The 20,551-nt window shown below is 45.8% G+C and overlaps 1 protein-coding gene across 1 annotated transcript in view; it reads left to right on the top strand.

Annotated features, from left to right (window-relative positions):
• The first annotated feature begins 1,936 nt into the window (after positions 1-1,936).
• The window catches only part of VPS13C (vacuolar protein sorting 13 homolog C), a 63,541-nt gene continuing 44,926 nt past the window's right edge, over positions 1,937-20,551 (top strand). Inside the window, 18 exon segments of the mRNA XM_070762754.1 lie at positions 1,937-2,120; positions 5,047-5,090; positions 6,449-6,491; positions 6,800-6,895; positions 8,658-8,759; positions 10,531-10,640; positions 11,078-11,137; positions 11,436-11,495; positions 12,484-12,564; positions 13,255-13,312; positions 14,252-14,379; positions 15,021-15,127; positions 15,468-15,639; positions 15,762-15,824; positions 16,247-16,379; positions 17,245-17,339; positions 17,894-18,036; positions 20,354-20,546. Coding sequence (XP_070618855.1) covers positions 2,021-2,120; positions 5,047-5,090; positions 6,449-6,491; positions 6,800-6,895; positions 8,658-8,759; positions 10,531-10,640; positions 11,078-11,137; positions 11,436-11,495; positions 12,484-12,564; positions 13,255-13,312; positions 14,252-14,379; positions 15,021-15,127; positions 15,468-15,639; positions 15,762-15,824; positions 16,247-16,379; positions 17,245-17,339; positions 17,894-18,036; positions 20,354-20,546 — 1,788 coding nt within the window. The 5' untranslated portion in view covers positions 1,937-2,020.

The raw sequence follows: 20,551 nt of genomic DNA on the forward strand, positions 1-20,551 counted from the left end.
CTCAGCGCGGCCTGCGAGCCCCGGCCAATGAGGGCGCGGGGGAAGGGTCGCGCGCCGCCCTCGCGGTCGAATAGGACAGAGGTCCCCAACCTTTTTTGCACCAGGGACCGGCTTTAAGCTAGACCAGTTTTCCATGGCCCGGTGGGGGGGGGGGGATGTCAGCGGCGCCGTAAAAGGGGCGATCAAGAGAGGAATGGGTGAATGAATGGACGGAGGGTGGGAAGGAAGGAAGGAAAGAGGGAAGGGACAGGAACAAAAGAAGGGTGCAAAGGAAGCAAGGAAAGGTGTGAAAGGGGAGAGTAAGAGAGGAAGGAGTGAAAGAAGGGAATGAGGGAGGAAGGAAGGGAGGAAGGAAAAGGAAAGCAAGAAATGGAGGGAGGAAAGGAAGGAAAGAAAGAATGAAAGAAAGAAAGGGGGAAGGGACAGGAACAGAGGAAGGAATCAAGGAAACTTATGAAAGGGGAGAGTAAGGGAAGAAGGTAGGAAGGAGAAAGAAAAGAAGAAATAGAGGAAGGGAAGGTAAAAGAGAGAAAGAAAAAGAGCAAGAAAGAAAGCAAGAAAGAGAAAGAAAGAAAGGCAACTTCAAAGAAAGGCTCACTGAGCATCTCTCACTCTCTCTCTCTTTCTATCCCTCTTTCTTTCTTTCTCTTCCTTTCTCTCTCTCCTCTTCCTTTATCTCCTCTCTCTCTCCCTCTCTCTTTCTCTCCCCCTCTCTCCCCCTTTCCCTCTCTCCCTCTCTTGCTATCTCTCCCCCCTCTCCCTCTCTCTTTCTCCCTCTCCCTCTCTTTCTCTCTCTCCCCCCTCTCTCTTTCTCTCTCTCTCCCCCTCTTTCTCTCTCTTCTTCTCACTTTCTCTCTCTTGTTTTCTTTCTGTCTCTTTTGCTTTCTCTCTCTCTCACTCTTTCTTGTTTTCTTTCTCACGCTCTTTCTCTCTCTTGTTCTCTCTCTTGCTATCTCTTTCTCTCCCCCCCCCCTTTCTCACTCTCTCTTTCTCACTTTCTCTCTATCTTGCTGTCTGTTGCTCTCACTCACTCTCGTTCTCTCTCCATTCTTCTCAGCGATGACGCGCGCACGCCCTGCCCGCCTCACCTTTGCGAGAGCACTTTCGCCCCGGGCTCTCAGCAAGGGGGTTTGGAGGAGAGGCGGGGCCGGCGAAGGTGATATTGAATGTCGGGGGAGAACGGGCGGCTGCAAGCGCTCCCTATCCCCCTCCTAGCCCACTCGGAATATTCAAAATAAGAAAAGCCTTCGCCGGCAAAGGTTTTTCTTATTTTGAATATTCCGAGTGGGCTAGCAGGGAGATAGGGAGCGCGTGCAAATACCCGTTCTCCCCCGACATTCAATATCACCTTCGCCGGCCTCCGCTGAGGAAAGCCTTTGCCGGCATTTCCTCTCGTTGTCAAGGAGGCGCAGCGGCGGGCGGAGAGAGGGAAGGAGGGGGGGGGCAGCGGCGTCCCTCCTGGCCTTGGCGGGCCGCCCAACCCTCCCCACCTCCTGCAAACGCGGCGGGCGGCGGGGGGAGAGCGAGGAGCCGGTTCCGGCGGGCGCGGGGCTTGGCTGGCTGGCGGGGGGAGCGCCGCTGGTGATGCGGAAAGGCCGAGGGGGCCCTGGCGCCGCGGACCGGCTGAAAAGCTCCAACGGCCCGGTCCCGGTCCGCGGACCGGCGGTTGGGGACCTCTGGAATAGGAGGCGGCCAGACGGACAGGCCACGCCCAGCGCGCGGCTCCCCCCCCTTGTTCGCCCCCCTCAGGCGCTCTGTCAAAGCCGCCCCCTCCTCTCTCCCCCCACCCGCCTCGAGAGCGCGGGAGAGAAAAGGGAGGGAAAGCCGCCGCCGCCGCTTGACCCGAGCGCGCCTGCGCAGAACCACCGCGGCCGCGGTCTGAGGGGCGGAGCGGCGTGGCGGGCGCGCGCCTCCCCCTCATCTCCCCCCCGGAGCCTCCTCGGGCGCGCGCCCAGCTGGCCTTTCCCTCCGTCCCGCCCTGCGAGGAAGGCCCGTCGCTGCCCCCGCCGCCGCCGCCGCCATGGTGCTGGAGTCGGTGGTGGCCGACCTGCTCAACCGCTTCCTGGGCTGCTACGTGGAGAACCTGAACAAGTCCCAGCTCAAGCTGGGCATCTGGGGGGGTAAGCGGCGCCCGGGGGTGAGGGGAGTGGGCGGGGCTTGCAAGGGACCCCCCTCCCTGCTCCCCCCCCTCTGCAGAAGGAGCCCGCGGGAGGCTCCCTCTTATTTTATGTCGTTTTATTTTTCATTTATTTCCATTTATTGCCCCCACCCCCAACTTCAGGGGAGTCTCTGCGTGTGTGTGTGTATTTCTATGAGCCCCGTGTGTGACTGAAATGGGTGAATGCGCATGGTGTATTTGTTAGTAATTTGCATATGCTTTTTTTATAGTAATTTAAATTTAGATACAAATATAAATAATAAATTAAATAAAATCAACCAAATAAAACAAATAAATGAAAATAAAATTAAAAACAAAACCAGCCAAAAAACTCAGGCGGAGAATAAACCTTTTGCAAGTCTTTGGACTGCCCCCCCCCAATCAGGTGGCCAAGTTCCCTTTTGTGGCCCGAAGCAAAAGAGACTCGTGTGTGTGACTGCTGGGCGTGTGGCAAGGACCCAGCCTGCAGGACTCGGTTTCCTTTTCCCGGAGGGCAGTTTGGCCCTTTGTGTTTTGGTGGCCCATCCACTTGGCTTCAAAGGTTGGTTCCTCCCACTCGAGCCATGGTAGTAAATATAGTACAGTACACAAGCTCTTACGCCATGTTCCTGGTTCCTCGGCCCCTTTCCCCCCTTGGTCTGTGTGTCCTTTGGACGGTCGGTTACGTTCTGCTCTGTGGGAAGGCTGACTGACGTAGTTTTGCTTTTGGAAACAGATGTGGGTCAGTGTTTGGCTCTCATGCTAGACTTCTTTCTTAAACACCCGGGCTTAAAAGTTAAAAGAACATGATCACAACATTTGCATTGGACTCAAACAAGAAGGGACATTTTAATGACATTTGTGTTAGTCAGAGGAGCCTCAGGAGGAGGAAGACTTTGGGCATTTGCGGAACTTAACACAGAAGTCGTTGCTTTGGCTGAGACAAATTTTTCAGTGACTGGACAATCCAGTTTTCCCAGTTGCAATATAATCGGAAATGTTTTCTTCGCAAACCACAGGGTTGTTTTGCGATTGTTTGCATTGGAAAGCTTCCAGTTCGGACACTTATACCCGCAACGTGGAATTCAGTTGTACGGTATTTACATCCGTTCTGAAAATCAGGCCAGGCATCTGTCCACTTTTGGAAACAGACTCCTAAAGAAAAGTCCCTGCAAGTTTCCTTAGGTTGCATCTAATCTGAGCTTCTTGTAAAAACAAACCCCCCTGGCTTTTGCCAAGTCAGCGTTGCAGAAGGTCTGTTGAAAACCTCAGTTGGGTTGGAGCCAGAGCAGGGGAGGGGCAGGAAAAAGGGCAGGAGAGAATGGAGGGCTGTCTTGAAAAAACGTCTGGCCTGTGGCAACTAAGAGCAACTGTGTGTGCAAGCTTGCAGATCATGGGATGTGTAAACCACGAGATAGCAGAGTTATGAAACGATAGGGACGTTGCAGGCTTGGAATCACAAGGGATTCCTCCAAGGCTCCTATCAAGGTTGGCTGGAGGTTTTCCTGGGGGCGTTTCGCTTTTGCTTTGCCCTGGGTGTTAGGAAATGGTTTCAGAAATGTCGGGTGTGTTCTCTCGCAACATGGCAGTTTTTCAGGAGTGAGGCATCCTCTGAATTCTTCCTGTGGGTTTGCGATAAGAGCTAAATGCACAGCGCAAGGAGAGAGGGCTGCAGAGTTTGCCCTTTCCTGGTAGCTTCACTAACTGTCATTGTGATTAATCATCATATATAGTTTCCCCCTCCAAAAAGTTCATCCTGTATTCAATCAAGATAAGCGGCCGACAGTTTTCTCTGCTCTTTGTGGCTGTAGCCATGATTTAGCTAACATCCGTTCCCTGGCTTCTTGCCTCACCAAAACCCATGGAAAGCCTTCTTCTGGTTAGGGATCACTGATATGGGGAGAGATGGAGGGGTCTTCCACTGATTCAGGCGGTCAGAATGAGGGGCTCTCCCGTAAAATGGAAAAGTTCGTGAAAAGGCCCTTCGGTTGCAGCTTCAGCCGGGGGAAAAAGAAAGTATTTTGAGAATGCAGCCGTTTGGTTGCAAGGCCCTACCCTTGTGACTACCTTGTAACTAAGTTTAAACATTGCGTTGCTCTTTTTTTACTTCCAAGCCCATGCGGTGTGTGGTAGGAAGTTGCAGCTGGAACGTGCGTTTGTAGAGCTTGGCTCCGAGTCAAATATTGCAAAAATTATTCCTTTCCTGCTCAGATTAGGGAAGTTTTCAACGTAACCAAGACAATTCTATTCGTGGTTGACATAACTTTCTTTTTGCCTATGTGCCTGCATTTTCTCGAAAAGATTAAAAACTAAGTAACTGATTAACGCTACTGTTTTTCCTCTGGGTGAATTATTTATTTGTCACTGCTGCCTCCCAAATTTTGTTAGTGTTGCTGCTGTTGAAATTAGCATGAGAAAGTTTACACAGTTCTTACATTGCCTTGTTATTTTTTTTGTTATTATTGTTTATTGGATTTGTATGCCGCCCCTCTCCGTAGACTCGAGGCGGCTAACAACAATGATAAAAACAGCTTTGTTCCTTTCATGGTTTTATAACAAGAATGAACAAGGCTGGAATTCAAATGTGCCCAGCTCTGCCTGTTTCATTCCCTTTGCATTTTCTGTTGCAACCCTTTTTAGTGTTTTAGTTCTTACGTTGTCTCCTAAGGCTGACAAGAAGAGAGCAGGCGACCAATATTGACAAATGCAAAAGGAAGACCATACTCCACAGCCACTAAATGTGCTCAATGCTTAGCTGGGGAGGCATTCCCCTCCTGTGACATTTTTTTAAAAAAATGCCTTGCTTTTATTTGTGGATGTTGTCACTGTGGGTTGTGTAAGCATCAGCTTTTGTGATTAGGCAGATACGGTGGGAATGTGGCTCAAAGAGGTCCTGTTTTCTTTTACAGGCAATGTGGCCCTTGATAACCTCCTAATCAAGGAAAACGCTCTGGTAAGCAACCTGGGAACCTTCTTTTCATTAACTCCATGGATATACAAACTATGATATACAATCTTGATAAGAGCCAATCAGGGTCAGTTCACCAGGACCAGAAACTTCAGTTTTTCCGAGCTTTCGGATTTGTGCTGGAGCTCTTCCTAAAGGAATTACTGCCAAAAATGTGCTATTCTATTATTATTATTATTATTATTATTATTATTATTATTTTATTAGACTTGTATGCCGCCCCTCTCTGGAGACCCGGGGCGGCTCACAACATACAATACAAAACAATATATGTACAAATCTAATAATTAAAACTATGACTAAAATCCCATTATCTTAAGACACAGTCAACATTCCACAATCCTATCCATACATAACATTTAAGAGTCAGAAGGGGGGGGGCATGCCTGGCGACATAGATGGGGCTTAAGGGTCTTGCGAAAGGCGAGGGGGGGGGCAAATGCTTGGCTTTTATTTGTTTATATTAATAAGTGTAGTGTAGTGTAGTGTAGTTTGGGTTGCTTTAAGAATCCTGGATGTTGGCAGTTTGCCACTTTGGGGGTCATGCCCCCTCCTCCCCCTGGCCTCATTGATCTCTCATCTGTAAGGAGCAGATTTCGTTCGTTCTTATGGAAAAACTATGTGAGTCATACCCCCGCTCCCTTGTCCACCACACCCCACTTCCCTCTCTCCACTCTTGCATGAATAGGAAGGAAAAAACCAGTGTCCAAACCTCAGGGCTCACTTTCCTTACCAGGGGTTGCAAAGCACCCATAGCTTTAATAAGGCAGCTGGAAGTGGAAGTGAGACCTCAGCTACAAAAAGATATGGGTAAAATTGAAGGGGTCCAAAGACGGGCTACAAAAATGGTGGGAGGTCTCAAGCATAAAACTGATCAGGAAAGACTTCATGAACTCCATCTGTCGAGTCTGGAGGACAGAAGGGAAAGGGGGGACAGGATCGAAACATTTAAATACGTGAAAGGGTTAAATAAGGTCCAGGAGGGAAGTGTTTTGAATAGGAAAGTGAACCCAAGAACAAGGGGGCACAATCTGAGGTCAGTTGGGGGAAAGATCAGAAGCAACATGAGAAAATATTATTTGACTGAAAGAGTTGTAGATGCTTGGAACAAACTTCCAGCAGACGTGGTTGGTAAATCCACAGGAATTGAATTTAAACATAGATCCATCCTAAGATAAAATACAGGGAATAGTATAAGGTCAGACTAGATGGACCAGGAGGTCTTTTTCTGCCCTCAATCTTCTATGTTTCTGTGTTTCCTGCTGGGACAAGGGCTTCACTTGACCAGTAACTTGTACTATGGGTCAATGCTAAAAGAAAGTATCTTCTTTTTTCTTGATTAGAGTGAATTGGACGTACCGTTTAGAGTGAAGGCTGGTCAAATAGGTAAGTTCTTCCTTCGCTCTTGATTTTTAGATGGTTCTGGGCACTTTGGAAAAATACCTGGAGAGTGAAGCCAGCCCACATTCAAGAGCCCCCCCCCCCCCATTTCGCAAAACGGGCTTTGTAGACTTAGCTTCAGTCAGGGACGCAACAATTTCACTATTGTTGGTTTTGTTTCCAGGCACAGACCAAGTCTGAATCATGGAATAAGCAATAAGTCGCCTTTGAATATTGTCCTTACAGGCAGAAGCCAGAGGTCGCTCTCTGCTTGCAGCTCATTTAATGCGTTAGCTAAATTATCTTGTTTTCAGATAAGCTGACTCTGAAGATTCCTTGGAAGAATTTGTACGGCGAAGCAGTCGTCGCATCCCTAGAAGGCTTATATCTCCTTGTTGTCCCCGGGGCAAGTAAGTTTCTGGGGGTAATTGACAATTGTTGTCAATTGTTGTTGAAGCATGGAACTCATTACCAGACTCCGTAGTATCATCCCCTAACCCCCAACATTTTACCCTTAGACTGCCCATGGTTGACCTCTCCAGATTCCCAAGAGGTCTGTAAGGGGCGTGCATAAGCGCACTAGGGTGCCTTCCATCCCCTGTCCTATAGTCTCTCCTATATCTCCTATATCTTCTCTACTATATCCTCTAGAACCTTCACGGTCTATTATTGTGTATTGGACAAAATAAATAAACAAATAAAAACAAATAATTTACATTGCTCAGTGGCCCTGCCAATCTCCCCATAGAGGAGCGATGTGCAAAGCACAAAGCCCTCGGCTGCCTTGAGCACAGAATGTCTTTGAATTACTGCGAAGTCCTTGTGGTTTGAAACCGTCTCAAAATGCTTTGCTTTGTACAGCTGTCTTGAACTCAGAAGAGAAAAATGAATGAAATATCACACTTGGAACTACTGTATATTTTAGAGTATAAGAAGCAATTCCCCCCCCCCCCCAAAGGGGTGGAAATGTTGCTGCATTTTACACACCAAACACAGCCATTTTTGGCCGCCAGAAGCCCTGCCCCCAAATCCCATTTTTATGAAAAATGGGTGCTGGTTTTTTTTGAAAAAATGGGGTACAGATGGTTTGGAGGCCTGCAGGGGGCTTCTGGGAGCTGGGGGGGGGGATAAATGGGCAAAATATGGGGCCTTTTGGTTTTTTTTTTTCAAAAACGAAGGTGTTTTTTTGCCTTCCTCCAACCCCCAGAAGCCTTCTGCAGGCCTCCCAAACCCTCTGCCTGAACTGTTTATACAAAAAACGGGGCCCGCAAAGGGTTTGGGTGGCTTGTGTTCTGCTCCTGGGGGCCAGGAAGAAAAAAAACATTTCTTACTTAGCTCTTCGAAATCTTGGTGCATCTTATACACAGGTGCATCTTGTAGTCCAAAAAAACCTCCGGTAATTTGAAATTAAACATTTTTCAACCTTGCGTTCCTGGTGTCTTCTACAAACTTTCCAGGCATGGTCAAATGTTAGTTGAAGTAAGATACCTGGGTTTGTCACCACAGTCCAGGACTTCCTAGGATTAAGCCCTGCGTGTATGTGGAACCTTCCTGCTAGGTGAATCTGCGTAGAATAACATTGTTTGCCTTCCTTTGTCCGGTAATCTTACATAAAACATCCTTCCAGCGGGTTATGGTTACCATTATGTCATTGGTCTTAAGTGTGTGGTTTGGGTGAAGAGACTTGTAAGTAGAAGATCAGGAATATCCAATCACAGTTGGACGCTAAGATCCTGAGCTTGCCACAAAAATACGATTCTTAATTTCTGTTCTCTAAAGATTCTGATAATTATAATTATGGAACTCATAATCACAGGAAAGATTTATATGCGTCGGTTTATATGAAAAGAGCAGGATGATGGTTTGATCAAGATGTTATCTTAAGGATGCAATATTGAATAAAATACACTGCTCAAAAAATAAAGGGAACACTTAAACAACACAATATAACTCCAAGTCAATCAAACGTCTGTGAAATCAAAGTGTCCATTTATAAAGCAACACTGATTGACAATCAATTTCACCTGCTGTTGTGCACATTCAACTTTGTACAGAACAAAGAGAATTCCATGAGAATATTTCATTCATTCAGATCTAGGATGGGTTCTTGGAGTGTTTCCTTTATTTCTTTGAGCAGTATATGATTCCTTTATTGTTTTTTTTCCCTTGCAGGCATTAAATATGATGCAGAAAAAGAAGAAAAATACCTACAAGATAATAAGCAAAAGGAGTTGTCAAGAATTGAAGAGGCCTTACAAAAATCAGCGGAAAAAGGTAGATTGTTTTTAAGAGTTGCGCGTGACTGATGTGTTCAAAGCTGCTTCAAAGTCCTAGTGAAGCCGAGCAGCCCTGGAAAACCCCCAAAGGCAAAATAACTGCGCTTTTATTAATTTTACAGACGAGAGAGAGAGAAGGGCCTGAAAATCTCAATTCTCCATGCTCTAGAAATATCACCATTCGGGGAATGTTAGGCTTTCATTTTCCTCCTTTACGTCGCCTTCAGATAGAAGCCCCTTCCTTGCCTTGCGTAATTAAAAGCCAGATGTGTTCGAGGGTCTGCTCCCTCAGAGCATGGGACCTCCCTGTAAAGTTTGAAGCTTTCAGCGACACACAAGGTGGTGGGACACAGTTGCGTTTCTTGAACTGCCTTAGTGGCTCTCTTGTCTCAATGCTCAAAAACATGTTTTCGTTCCGCTTGAAGAGTTGCTTTTCTGCTTTTAAATGTGTGCTCTTTGATTACGCTGCCGTGTGGATGAAGGGGCTCCTTCAGATCTCCTACCTGGCCTGGAGAACATGGTCCACTCACCCGGTGGGTATGCATGCCTTGACCACTCTAGTCAAGCAGTTGGAGGGCAGGTGGTGGGTGGAAGGGCTGGATTGCAGATCAGCAGTCTCCACTAGGGAAATGGGTCTCTTTAAGGCTTCTGGACTTCAGCCCCCAGAATTCTCCAGCCTGCCCTGGGCCTCTCTCCGTTTCTGGTGACAAAATCTTTCTTTAGATGGACATTTGGGAAAAAGCAATGCTAGTCAAATACCCTCTCAATGCAGATTGAAATTGTTTAAAAATACACTAATGTTTCAGAATTCGTTAGCTAGAAAATTAATCTTACCAACTTACTCTATTTCATTTTATTTGCACTTACACGAAAGATGTAGAAACTCCAATAAACGTTGCAATGAATTTTTTATTGCTGGCACTTGTGGAAATTTAATTTAGCAGTTCTGATAAAAAATGATATCTTCCTCAATTACTTCCTTAATTTCCCCCTCTTTATTTCTGTTGCTTGCTTTATAAGACTTTCCTAACTTTAATTTATCCTTTTTCTGTAAAATTGCTTACATTATGAAGGACGTAAGTCTAAAAAGGCTAAAAAACATTTTAAGAAACCGTTTAAAGTTCGTGAGCACTCAAAAGGTAGGTGTTTGCTGAATATTTCTGCTTGCTGCTTCTGTTTTCCATAAAACTATACTTTTATATCTTTTCTTCTATTTGTTTCTTTAGTTATATTACTAAATATCTATTCTCTTCAATGTGTACTATGTATTGGAATAAATAAATAAATAAATAAATAAATAAATAAAAATTGATTTTAATAATTCTGCAGTAATATGTGTGACTTTATCATTGCCAGTGTCGTTCTAATAACAAATGAATATAAAGAGAGAGAAACAAAAGGAAAACTAACAAAGCTTTTTCATGTTGTACATGATGTTGAAAAGAGGCCTGCACATTTGGAAAAAAAATGTCCTCATAGCACTGTGGAGAAAATTGTTTAATTAATACACAATTCAGTTGTGTGTTCTGTTTGATATTTTCCATGTTGGCTATTTCTCAAAAAATATAAAAGGTTTAACCTCTCTATGGAGTGTGTTGTATGATTTAATAAGTTAGGTTAAGATCTAAGACCTTCTTTAGACTTTGCTGTGTAGCAAAGAAGAGGAAAAACAAGAGGAATGCTTAGAAAGGATGAAAAGTAAACAGATGATGTTTAAGATGATAATTGAAGGAATGAGAAGGAAACATAACTTACAAATTGTTGTTTAGATAAACCAAAAGAACAGAAGAAAGATACTTTCTTGGAAAAGCTTGCAACCCAGGTCATCAAAAACGTACAAGTCAAAATCACGGGAATCCACATCAAGTACGAGGATGATGTAAGTGGCCTGGAGCCTCTGCAAAACTGACCACAGCCTCTTATACGAAGGGTTGGGCTGCTTATCTAAGGATCAGCACAATAGTTTTCGTAAACGATGGCTTAAAAAGTAAATAAAATATAAAATACTGTACATTGTTTCTTGAAGAGGCTTAAAAAGTAAATAAAATATAAAATACTGTACATTGTTTCTTGAAGAGGCTTAAAAAGTAAATAAAATATAAAATACATTGTTTCTTGAAGAGGCTGGCAACTTTCCTGTGCAAAATGTACAGAAGGTTGTTTTTGCTTCAAAATATGTGAAAATAAATGTGCAAATAAGTCGGTTATTTTATTTGCCAGCACCCATTTTGGATTTTTTTTTTTAACGTGCAACTGAACTGCAAATGCATTTATGCCAAGGTATTTAACTTTCCTTATGGTTTTCTGTGCTTGTAGATCACAGATCCCAAGAGACCGATTTCTTTAGGAATGACTCTGGCAGAGCTCAGCTTACAGGTAACGGGAAAAAAGGGTTTTAAATGTCTTGGTGGCCTGATAAAAGAGTGGCAGTTTATTTTAGGCTGTGTTTATGTTCACACTGGAAGCCATTCTTAAAGACAAATGTTGCTTAATTACCACGGAACCCCCATTGCAGCTTTATTAACAAGTGAGGAATTAGTGGGGACGTTCAAGAGACATTTCCAGCTGTGAGACTTTGAGTAAATGAATTCCCTTCCAGCTGCGAGAAATGCTAGACACCTAAAGGAAGTGTGAAGCTGGCAGGATCACCTGAATGCCTTCTTTTTATTTCCAGACCACCAATGAAAACTGGACCCCTTGTATTCTAAACGAGGCTGCGAAGGTCATCTACAAGGTACAGCTGTCCTGGGGCCCAAGCCCGGCCCTGGCTCTTTAGCAGCTTCTAGAGGCTCCTGGGGTGGATGTTAATGGCCAGCATGCTCAGGCATGAGCCTGAAGGGCTGGACCCACCGCGGTTGGGCTTTTGATCTCTTACCCTGCGAATGGGGGATTCTGGGTGCTTCTTCTGGAGACCTTCACCCACAAAAAGAGATGGATGAAATTGAAGGGGTCCAAAGACAGGCTACAAGAATGTTGGAAGGTCTTAAGCAAAAAACCTATCAGGAAAGACTTCATGGACTCCATCTGTAGAGTCTGGAGGACAGAAGGAAAAAGGGGGGACCTGATCGAAACATTTAAATATGTTAAAGGGTTAAATAAGGTCCAGGAGGGAAGTGTTTTTAATAGGAAAGTGAACACAAGAACAAGGGGTCACAATCTGAGGTCAGTTGGGGGAAAGATCAGAAGCAACGGGAGAAAATATTATTTGACTAAAAGAGTTGTAGACGCTTGGAACAAACTTCCAGCAGAGGTGGTTGGTAAATCCACAGTCACTGAATGTAAACCTGCCTGGGATAAACATAGATCCATCCTAAGATAAAATACAGGAAATAGTATAAGGGCAGACTGGATAGACCAGGAGGTCTTTTTCTGCTGTCAGTCTTCTATGTTTCTGTGTTTCTATGTTTCTACGTTTCTTCTTCGCTTCCCCAAAAGCTCAGGTGCCGGTTTTTGAAAGCTGGCTTGTGCTTCGGTCTTTTGAAAGCATGTTTTGATGCTCCCTCCGGCAAGCAGGAGCAGCCCCTTGATTGGCTGCCAGCCCCAGAAGGGCTTTTGGCAGCTTGTCTAGATCAAGGCAATGTTCCCCTCAAAGCAAAACTGTTCTGGCTGGGTTTGCATCTGCCTCGGTAGATGTCTTGTCTTTTGATGCGCTCCTGCAGAGGCTCCTCTGGGTTGGCCCCTTCCGTGGCAGCCCCTCACCCATTGCACTTCTCTCCTTTCAGCTTATGAGCCTAGATTCCCTCACCGTCTACTGGAACGTGGATAGCGAGATGTATTACCGCTCTTCCCGGGAGCAAATCTTGGTAATTCAAATCTTATGGTACTTTTATGCTTGTGAACCGGCTTCTTCCTGTCTTTTCACTGATAAGGTTGATAGGGCCGCAATACAGGGTGAGGTTGGCCATCAGCCAAGGACAGCCACCTCCCACCCAGACCCCCATCAGATCGCACAGAATGGGCCCTGAGCCCTTCCGGATGGGGGGGCATAGAAGTCGAATGAAATAAAATGCATAAAATAAATAATTCTCCGGGTCCCGGTTGACTAAACCAGTGTCTCCCAACCATGGCAACTTGAAGATATTTGGATGCTGGATGGGGAATTCTGGGAGTTGAAGTCCAAATATCTTCAGGTTGCCAAGGTTGGGAAACACTGGACTAAACAATGTAGGTGGGCGGGACCACAGGGCAGGGCCTTTTCTGTGGCTTGGGCCGATTAGATTTCAGCCCCTGGCCAACAGATGATGGTATGACTGCTGTACGAATGGGCGTGGTCGATTTTAATATAGCTAAGAATTTGAAAATAGTTATGTAATTTTTAAATTAATTGGATTGGTTTTTATTGTAACTTGCTGTTTTTTATATGTTGTCAACCGCCCTGAGACTTTGGAGGGGTTGGCATAGAAATCCAATAACAAACAAACAAATGGTCATCCAGACTCTGTTGTCCTACGCGTTTTATGCCTGAAATACACTTGGTTTCTTGCTGTGTACAGGGGCGGTTGAAAAAAGGAGTCCCTTCTATGAACCAAGAACTTCCTGACTATCAATACAGTAAGTGAGACGGCAGAACGGGAGGCGCCGATGGCCAGAATGGCAGATGGTCCAGGGGCTGGAAGGCTGGGCAAACCTCAGTCCCCCTATGACAGTGATGTGAACCTATGACATGGGTGCCACAGGTGGCATGCGGAGCCATATCTGCTGGCACACGAGCTGTTGCCCTAGATCAGCCCCAAGGGGCATGGGTGTGCCGGCCAGCTGATTTTTGGCTCACACAGAGGCTCTGGGAAGGTGTTTTTGGCTTCCAGAGAACCCTCCAGAGGGACGGGGGAGGGCGTTTTTACCCTCCCCAGGCTCCAGGGATTCCTTTGGAGCCTGGGGAGGGCGAAACATGAGCCTACTGGGCGCACCAGAAGTTGGGAAACAGGCCGTTTCCAGCCTCTGGGGGGCTAGGGAGGCTGTTGTCGCCCTCCCCAGCCATTGAATTATGGGTATGGACACTCGCGCATGTGTTCTTATGGCACCCGAGGAAAAAAAGGTTTGCCATCCCTGACCTGTGACGATGGAGCTGGGGCTTACACAAAGGGTGTGTGGTTTGTGTAGGGGCTTCACCATCGGTCGAAGAAAATGGGGGTGGGCCGGTTAAGGCTCCTGTGGCCACGGAGTATTTGGCCAGGGAGTCTAATATTCGGATAGCAATAGAAACAGGAGGGGAGGCTCTGATGAAACAAAGAGGTCAGAGAGAGTTCGTGCGCAGGTGAGCCCTTCTGGCACCATCGTGCTCTCTGAGCTCACCTCTGGGAATTGTGATTCATAAGCCAGGTTTTATGGTAGAGCATGAGAGGCATCCTGTGCCAAAGCCGTAGCATTACTAGCATAAACCCAACTAGCAATGAGTAGAATAGCATATTTTAATTCAGCAAATTTCAGCCATGGTTTTACTTTGATTTTTAAAGAGACTAGTTCCTAATTTCTCTCTCTCTCTCTTGAAAGTATTCAAGCCTGTATCGGCCTCTGCAAAACTCTTCCTTAACCCTCACGCCGAAGAAAAACTGGAGACGCCCAAGGTTGACTGGGCCATGGAAATCCAGAGCATCGCCGTTGAGCTGACCAAGCCTCAGGTAAGGGGGTGCATGTCCCCCACAAAGGCAGGTGGCGACTTCGGTAAACTCTCCTGGGTGGAGGGCGGGTGTTTCCAGGGGCCCTGGGCAGATTTCAGTTGTTAGAAACATTCGATGCATCTTCCTCGGCAATGTTCAAAATTGTGTGCCTCTTGTTGAGATTCCGCCTTCTACCGCACAAATCCCAGCGGCCGATAAGGTCCCACAGAGTGGGTCTTCTCCGGGTCCCGTCGACCAAACAATGTCATTTGGCGGGCTCCAGGGGAAGAGCCTTCTCTGTGGTGGCCCCGGCCCTCTGGAATCAACTCCCCCCGGAGATTAGAACTGCCCCCACCCTCCTTGTCTTTCGCAAACTACTCAAGACCCACCTTTGTCACCAGGCATGGGGGAGTTAAGATATTCCTTCCCCCTAGGCCATTACAAGTTATGCATGGTATGTTTGTGTATATGTTTGGTTTTTATAATAAGGGTTTTTAGTTGTTTTATTAAATTGGATTGTTACATGTTGTTTTTATCATTGTTGTTAGCCGCCCCGAGTCTGCGGAGAGGGGCGGCATACAAATCCAATAAATAATAATAATAATAATAATAATAATAATAATAATAATAATTCCTCTTGTGCTTTCCCCCCCTTCATTTAGTACCTTAGCATGATTGACCTCTTGGAATCCGTTGATTACATGGTCCGAAATGCCCCGTATAGAAAGTACAGACCCGGAGTACCTCTGCACGGGAATGGCAAACGATGGTGAGCTCCAGATAGTTCTGTGTTGCTTCTGATCTGGTTGCAAGGGTCTTGCAGTGGGCAGCCTCTGTTGGAGCCCAAAGGGGAGGGGCGGAAAAGTCCCTCTAAGCAAGCGACGTTTTCAAAAGTATTTTCAAATATTGAAGGGAGAATTATTTTGCCTGCTTTGGCCACAGAAACTAAGAGAAGGTTTTTGCAGAGGAACATCTGGGAAGACAAACTCCTTCAGTTGAAGAAATGCTAGGCTTAGAAATTATTGCCTGCCCCAGGTCTTGTTCCCGTTAGTTCGAACAGTTTCTTGTTTATTTCCCAGGGCTCAATAATGTGATTGTTTTCCTGACAGGTGGAAGTACGCAGGGAATTGCATTCTCGACCTTCACATCAAGCGATACACCCAGATGTGGTCGTGGGACCATATAAAGAGCCACAGGCAACTTCTGAAAAGTTACAAAAACGTTTACAAAGTTAAACTGACGCAAACTAAATTGTCAGAGGAAAATCAGAAACAAATCCAGGTAACTGACCCAAGGCCAGAAGGGCTGGACCCTGCAGGCCCAGAGCCTTAGTCAGAGGAGGAGGAAGAGGAGGAGGGTCGGAGGAAGGTCATAGGAACTCCCTCTCTGCCTTTGCTCCACAGGACTTGGAGAAGGCCCTTGACGTTTTCAACATCGTTTTAGCAAGGCAACAAGCACAAACCGAGGTAGGTCCCGTCTGACCCCTCTACCCCCCCCATGTTCCTTTTATAAGGATTTTAAAACAGTCAGTTTTATACACCTGCTCTAGAAATGTCTGTGCTGACCATGGATAGAAATACTTCCATTGTCAACAAAAGTGTTGACAATGGAGTGGAGAAGCTGCTTTTAATAACACAACTTTGGGCCCTTTGCAAACGATTTCCTTCGAAGGAATCTGGCCATTTCATTTCTTCAGCAGTGATCATAAACTAACTAGTAACATACAGACTCAACATTTGCAAAATGGCCGTTTTTGATTATTTTTCATAACGTTTTAGTATTTGGGGGATTTTTTTTAGCTTGTATAAAGATCAAATGTCTTTCTGTGAGCTGAGCTTGAGTGCTGGTGAAAGGGCAGAACCTGTGAACCTTCGTCTCCGATTTGTAGGTTGTGAGGTCGGGACAAAAACTCTCCAAGAAGTCCTCAGATGGGGAGAAGAGAAGTGGCTGGTTCTCTGGCTTTTGGGGCAGGAAGGAGTCCAAGAAGAAGGACGACGAAGAGGACAAGTCGGTCCCTGAAAGTGAGTCTGAGTCTGCCCAGCAGCCCCGAGACCACAGAGTGACTGAGCACTAAGCCAGGAATTCCGGCCATGGAATGGAGCTGCCATGCCCGTGGTTCTCAACCTCCCTAATGCTGCGACCCCTTAATGCAGTTCCCCATGTTGTGGTGGCCCCCAACCATAAGTCTAGCTCCAATTCTCCCAACAGAGCTTGAAGCTGATTGGCAGGAAGGTCAGAGGGATACCGCCACTGTAAATGCCTGATTGGTTGGATTGTAAAAATATATTCCCAGGCGCCGGAATAGAAGCTTTAGTTCCTAACACCATAGGAAATAAGTCTTTTCCTGTGTCTTGGGAGACCCCTGTGAAACGGTCCTTCAACCCCCAAAGGGGTCCCAACCCCCAGGTGGAGAACCACTATACAAAACGGAATGGAAACAGCTGAAGGGAGTAGCAATAGCAATCACATTTATTATTATTATTATTATTATTATTATTATTATTATTATTATTATTAATAATTAGATTTGTATGCCACCCCTCTCCGTAGACTTCTATACCGCTTCCTAGTGCTTTTCCGACCCTCTCTAAGCGGTTTACAGATCAGCCTCTTGCCCCCAACAATCTGGGTCCTCATTTGACCCACCTTGGAAGGATAGAAGGATGAGTCCACCTGGAGCCGGCGGTGAGATTTGAACTGCTGAACTACAGCTAGCTGATGTTGCCTGCAGGGCTGCACTCTAATCACTGTGCCACCCCGGCTCTAGGCAAATGAACCCTGTTACCAGCAGCTCAGCCTCCAGCCCACCTGGGGGGCAAAATGCCGTCCCTTCCTCCTGCTCGGAGGGTCCCCCAAGGTAACACCTTCCTTCCACCCTTTCTGCAGCGATCGATGACCTGATGACCCCTGAAGAGAAGGCCAAGCTCTTCACCGCCATCGGGTACAGCGACAGTTCCCACAACCTCACTTTGCCCAAAAAGGTAACGGGGCCTCACAGGAGAAAATGAGCAGCTCCCGTTTTTCATGGGTGAAACTTACAAGTGGGCTGTAATTCATCTCCAGGGGGTCCAGCAATCAGGGAATTATCAGGGAAATCGGCAGTTCGGGAAATATCAGGGAATTATCAGGGAATTCGTGGAAAAAAACAGAATAAATCAGGGGGGAAAAGCCAATGTATTAAAATGTTTAAAAGTCAGGGGAAAATCATGTAAAAAACAAAAAAACAATGGATCATGCTGCCTGGCAGAGTCAAGCAAAAATGAGCATAACTGTGGCAAGATCTTGCTTCCTTGGCTACCGGTATTTCTCCAGGGCTTGGCCGTTTGGGATGATGTCATCTATGACCCCAGATCTCAAGTTACAGGGAAATGTTGGGGAAATATCGGGCAATTTCAAAATGCTTTCGCCCTGGACACCCTGTCTTTCCCCACCCTGTGTTGGGAAGGGGAGGGGGCCTCCTGAGATTTGTAATAAAAACGGCCCCTTCCCTGAGACGACTAATGCTCCGCCATGCCCCCTTTTGTCTCCCGCTTAGTACGTGGCCCACGTGGTGTCCCTGAAGCTCCTCAGCACTTCCTTTACGATAAGAGAGGACAGGGGTGTCCCGGACACTCTGAAAATTCAGATCATCGATTTAAGCACTAAACTCTCGCAGAGGCCGGGCGCACAAGCCCTGAAGTAAGTGACCGTACCAATTTCATTCACGTGCGTTGTGTGAATCTGGGCTTCTCTGGCATCCTGGTTTGGCAGAGCAAGAGCAGAATCTCGTGGCTTGGGTTCAAGTTTGGGCCCCTCTTCCTACTCCTGCATCAGTTGGGATCCAGCCTTTCCGTTTATTTTTCCTTAATTGTACAGACATAGAAACATAGAAACATAGAAGTCTAATGGCAGAAAAAGACCTCATGGTCCATCTAGTCTGCCCTTATACTATTTCCTGTATTTTATCTTAGGATGGATCTATGTTTATCCCAGGCATGTTTAAATTCAGTCACTGTGGATTTACCAACCACGTCTGCTGAAAGTTTGTTCCAAGCATCTACTACTCTTTCAGTAAAATAATATTTTCTCACGTTGCTTTTGATCTTTCCCCCAACTAACTTCAGATTGTGTCCCCTTGTTCTTGTGTTCACTTTCCTATTAAAAACACTTCCCTCCTGGACCTTATTTAACCCTTTAACATATTTAAATGTTTCGATCATGTCCCCCCTTTTCCTTCTGTCCTCCAGACTATACAGATGGAGTCCATGAAGTCTTTCCTGATACGTTTTATGCTTAAGACCTTCCACCATTCTTGTAGCCCGTCTTTGGACCCGTTCAATTTTGTCAATCTCTTTTTGTAGGTGAGGTCTCCAGAACTGAACACAGTATTATCCCAAATGTGGTCTCACCAGCACTCTCTACAGCGGGATCATAATCATTTTCTCCTCCTTAAGACAGAACCTCGCACAACCGCTTCCTCATCGTATGGGGAGGAGAAACCAATTGCCTGTTAATGGCTTAGCACCAGATGACCTCTGGGACCGTCTTCTGCCTCCTGTATCCCAGCAACCAGTCAGGTCCCACAGGGCCGGCCTTCTCCAGGGCCCGTCAGCCAGGCAATTTCTGGCCGGCCCTAGGGGAAGAGCCTTCTCTGGGGTGGCTCCGGCCCTTTGGAATGAACTCCCCCTGGAGATTCATACCACCCCTTCTGCCTTGGCCTTTTGCAAAGCTCCGAAAACCCCTCTTTGCTGGCAGGCACAAGAGGCTGTGAATGTTACGAACTAACCCCAGCCGACGTTATGAATGGCTGAATCCAGTTGGATGAATGGGGATGGTTGTGTTTTTAGGAAAAATGGGGTTTTAAATTTTTAGTTTTTTAATATTAGATGTAGTTGTTGAGAATAAGGGGCAAACAAATAATAATAATAATGTTCTTCAGGTAATGTGCACGATTGCTTGAAGCTTGAGCAACGAGCTCTGTGAGTTAATGGCCATAATATCTAGAGATAATTTGGATCTGGTGGCCATAACTGAGACATGGTTTAAGGATTCTAATGAATGGGAAATATCCATACCACGATATACATTTTATAGGAAGGATAGAATAGAGAGAAGGAGAGGTGGAGTAGCCATTTATGTTAAGGAAAGTCTAAAAACCACACTAATTCAAAATACATGTAAAGATCTGGAGACTCTCTGGGTTTGCATGCAAAATAAAGAAGGTTCTGTCATTAGATTTGGGGAGATCTATAGGCCTCCAGGACAATCTGAGGAATATTAAAACATGATTTAAGTATTGCCCACAAGATCATATGCTGCAACGTCCTACCGGTCAATGACTACTTCAGCTTCAACCGCAACAACACAAGAGCACGCAACAGATTCAAACTTAATATTAACCGCTCCAAACTTGACTGTAAAAAATGTGACTTTAACAATCAAGTTGTCGAAGCGTGGAACTCATTACCGGACTCAGTAGTGTCAACCCCTAACCCCCAACATTTCTCCCTTAGACTATCCACGATTGACCTCTCCAGGTTTCTAAGTGGTCAGTAAGGGACGTACATAAGTGCACTAGTGTGCCTTTCGTCCCCTGTCCAATTGTCTTTCCTTTATCTCATATATCATATATATTTTCTTCCTTTCATATATCTTCTCCTCTATTTTTACATATTATCTTTATATATATTACTTCATGTCTATTCTCTTCCATATGTATTGTGTATTGGACACATGAATGAATAAATAAATAAATAAATATGACAACAATATGGTGGATGAAATTACCCAAACGGCAGTAAAGGGAGATGTTGTGGTTATGGGTGATAAGATACAAGTGATAGTATAAGGGCAGACTAGATGGACCAGGAGGTCTTTTTCTGGCGTCAATCTTCTAGGTTTCTATGTTTCTAATTGTGTTTATTCTGTTGCAAGCCGCCCTGAGTCACCTGAGAAGGGTGGTATAGAAATCTAATTAATAAAGCAAACAATACATTAACAATAAATACATTTGCAGGATAGAGGCAAAGCTCCAACACTGGTACATGACGGGCTTGAGGCAGGAGGACGTTGTGCCTTCCCTCGTGGCCTCCATTGGGGCAGCTGAGTCGTCTCTGCTTGAGATCAAGTTTGAGACCAACCCGGAGGACAGCGTGGCTGACCAGAGCCTCTTTGTCCAGTCGCAGCCCGTGGAAATCATCTACGACGCGGTGAG

The sequence above is a fragment of the Erythrolamprus reginae genome, chromosome 10 (genome assembly GCF_031021105.1).
Source record: "Erythrolamprus reginae isolate rEryReg1 chromosome 10, rEryReg1.hap1, whole genome shotgun sequence".
NCBI lineage: Eukaryota > Metazoa > Chordata > Lepidosauria > Squamata > Dipsadidae > Erythrolamprus > Erythrolamprus reginae.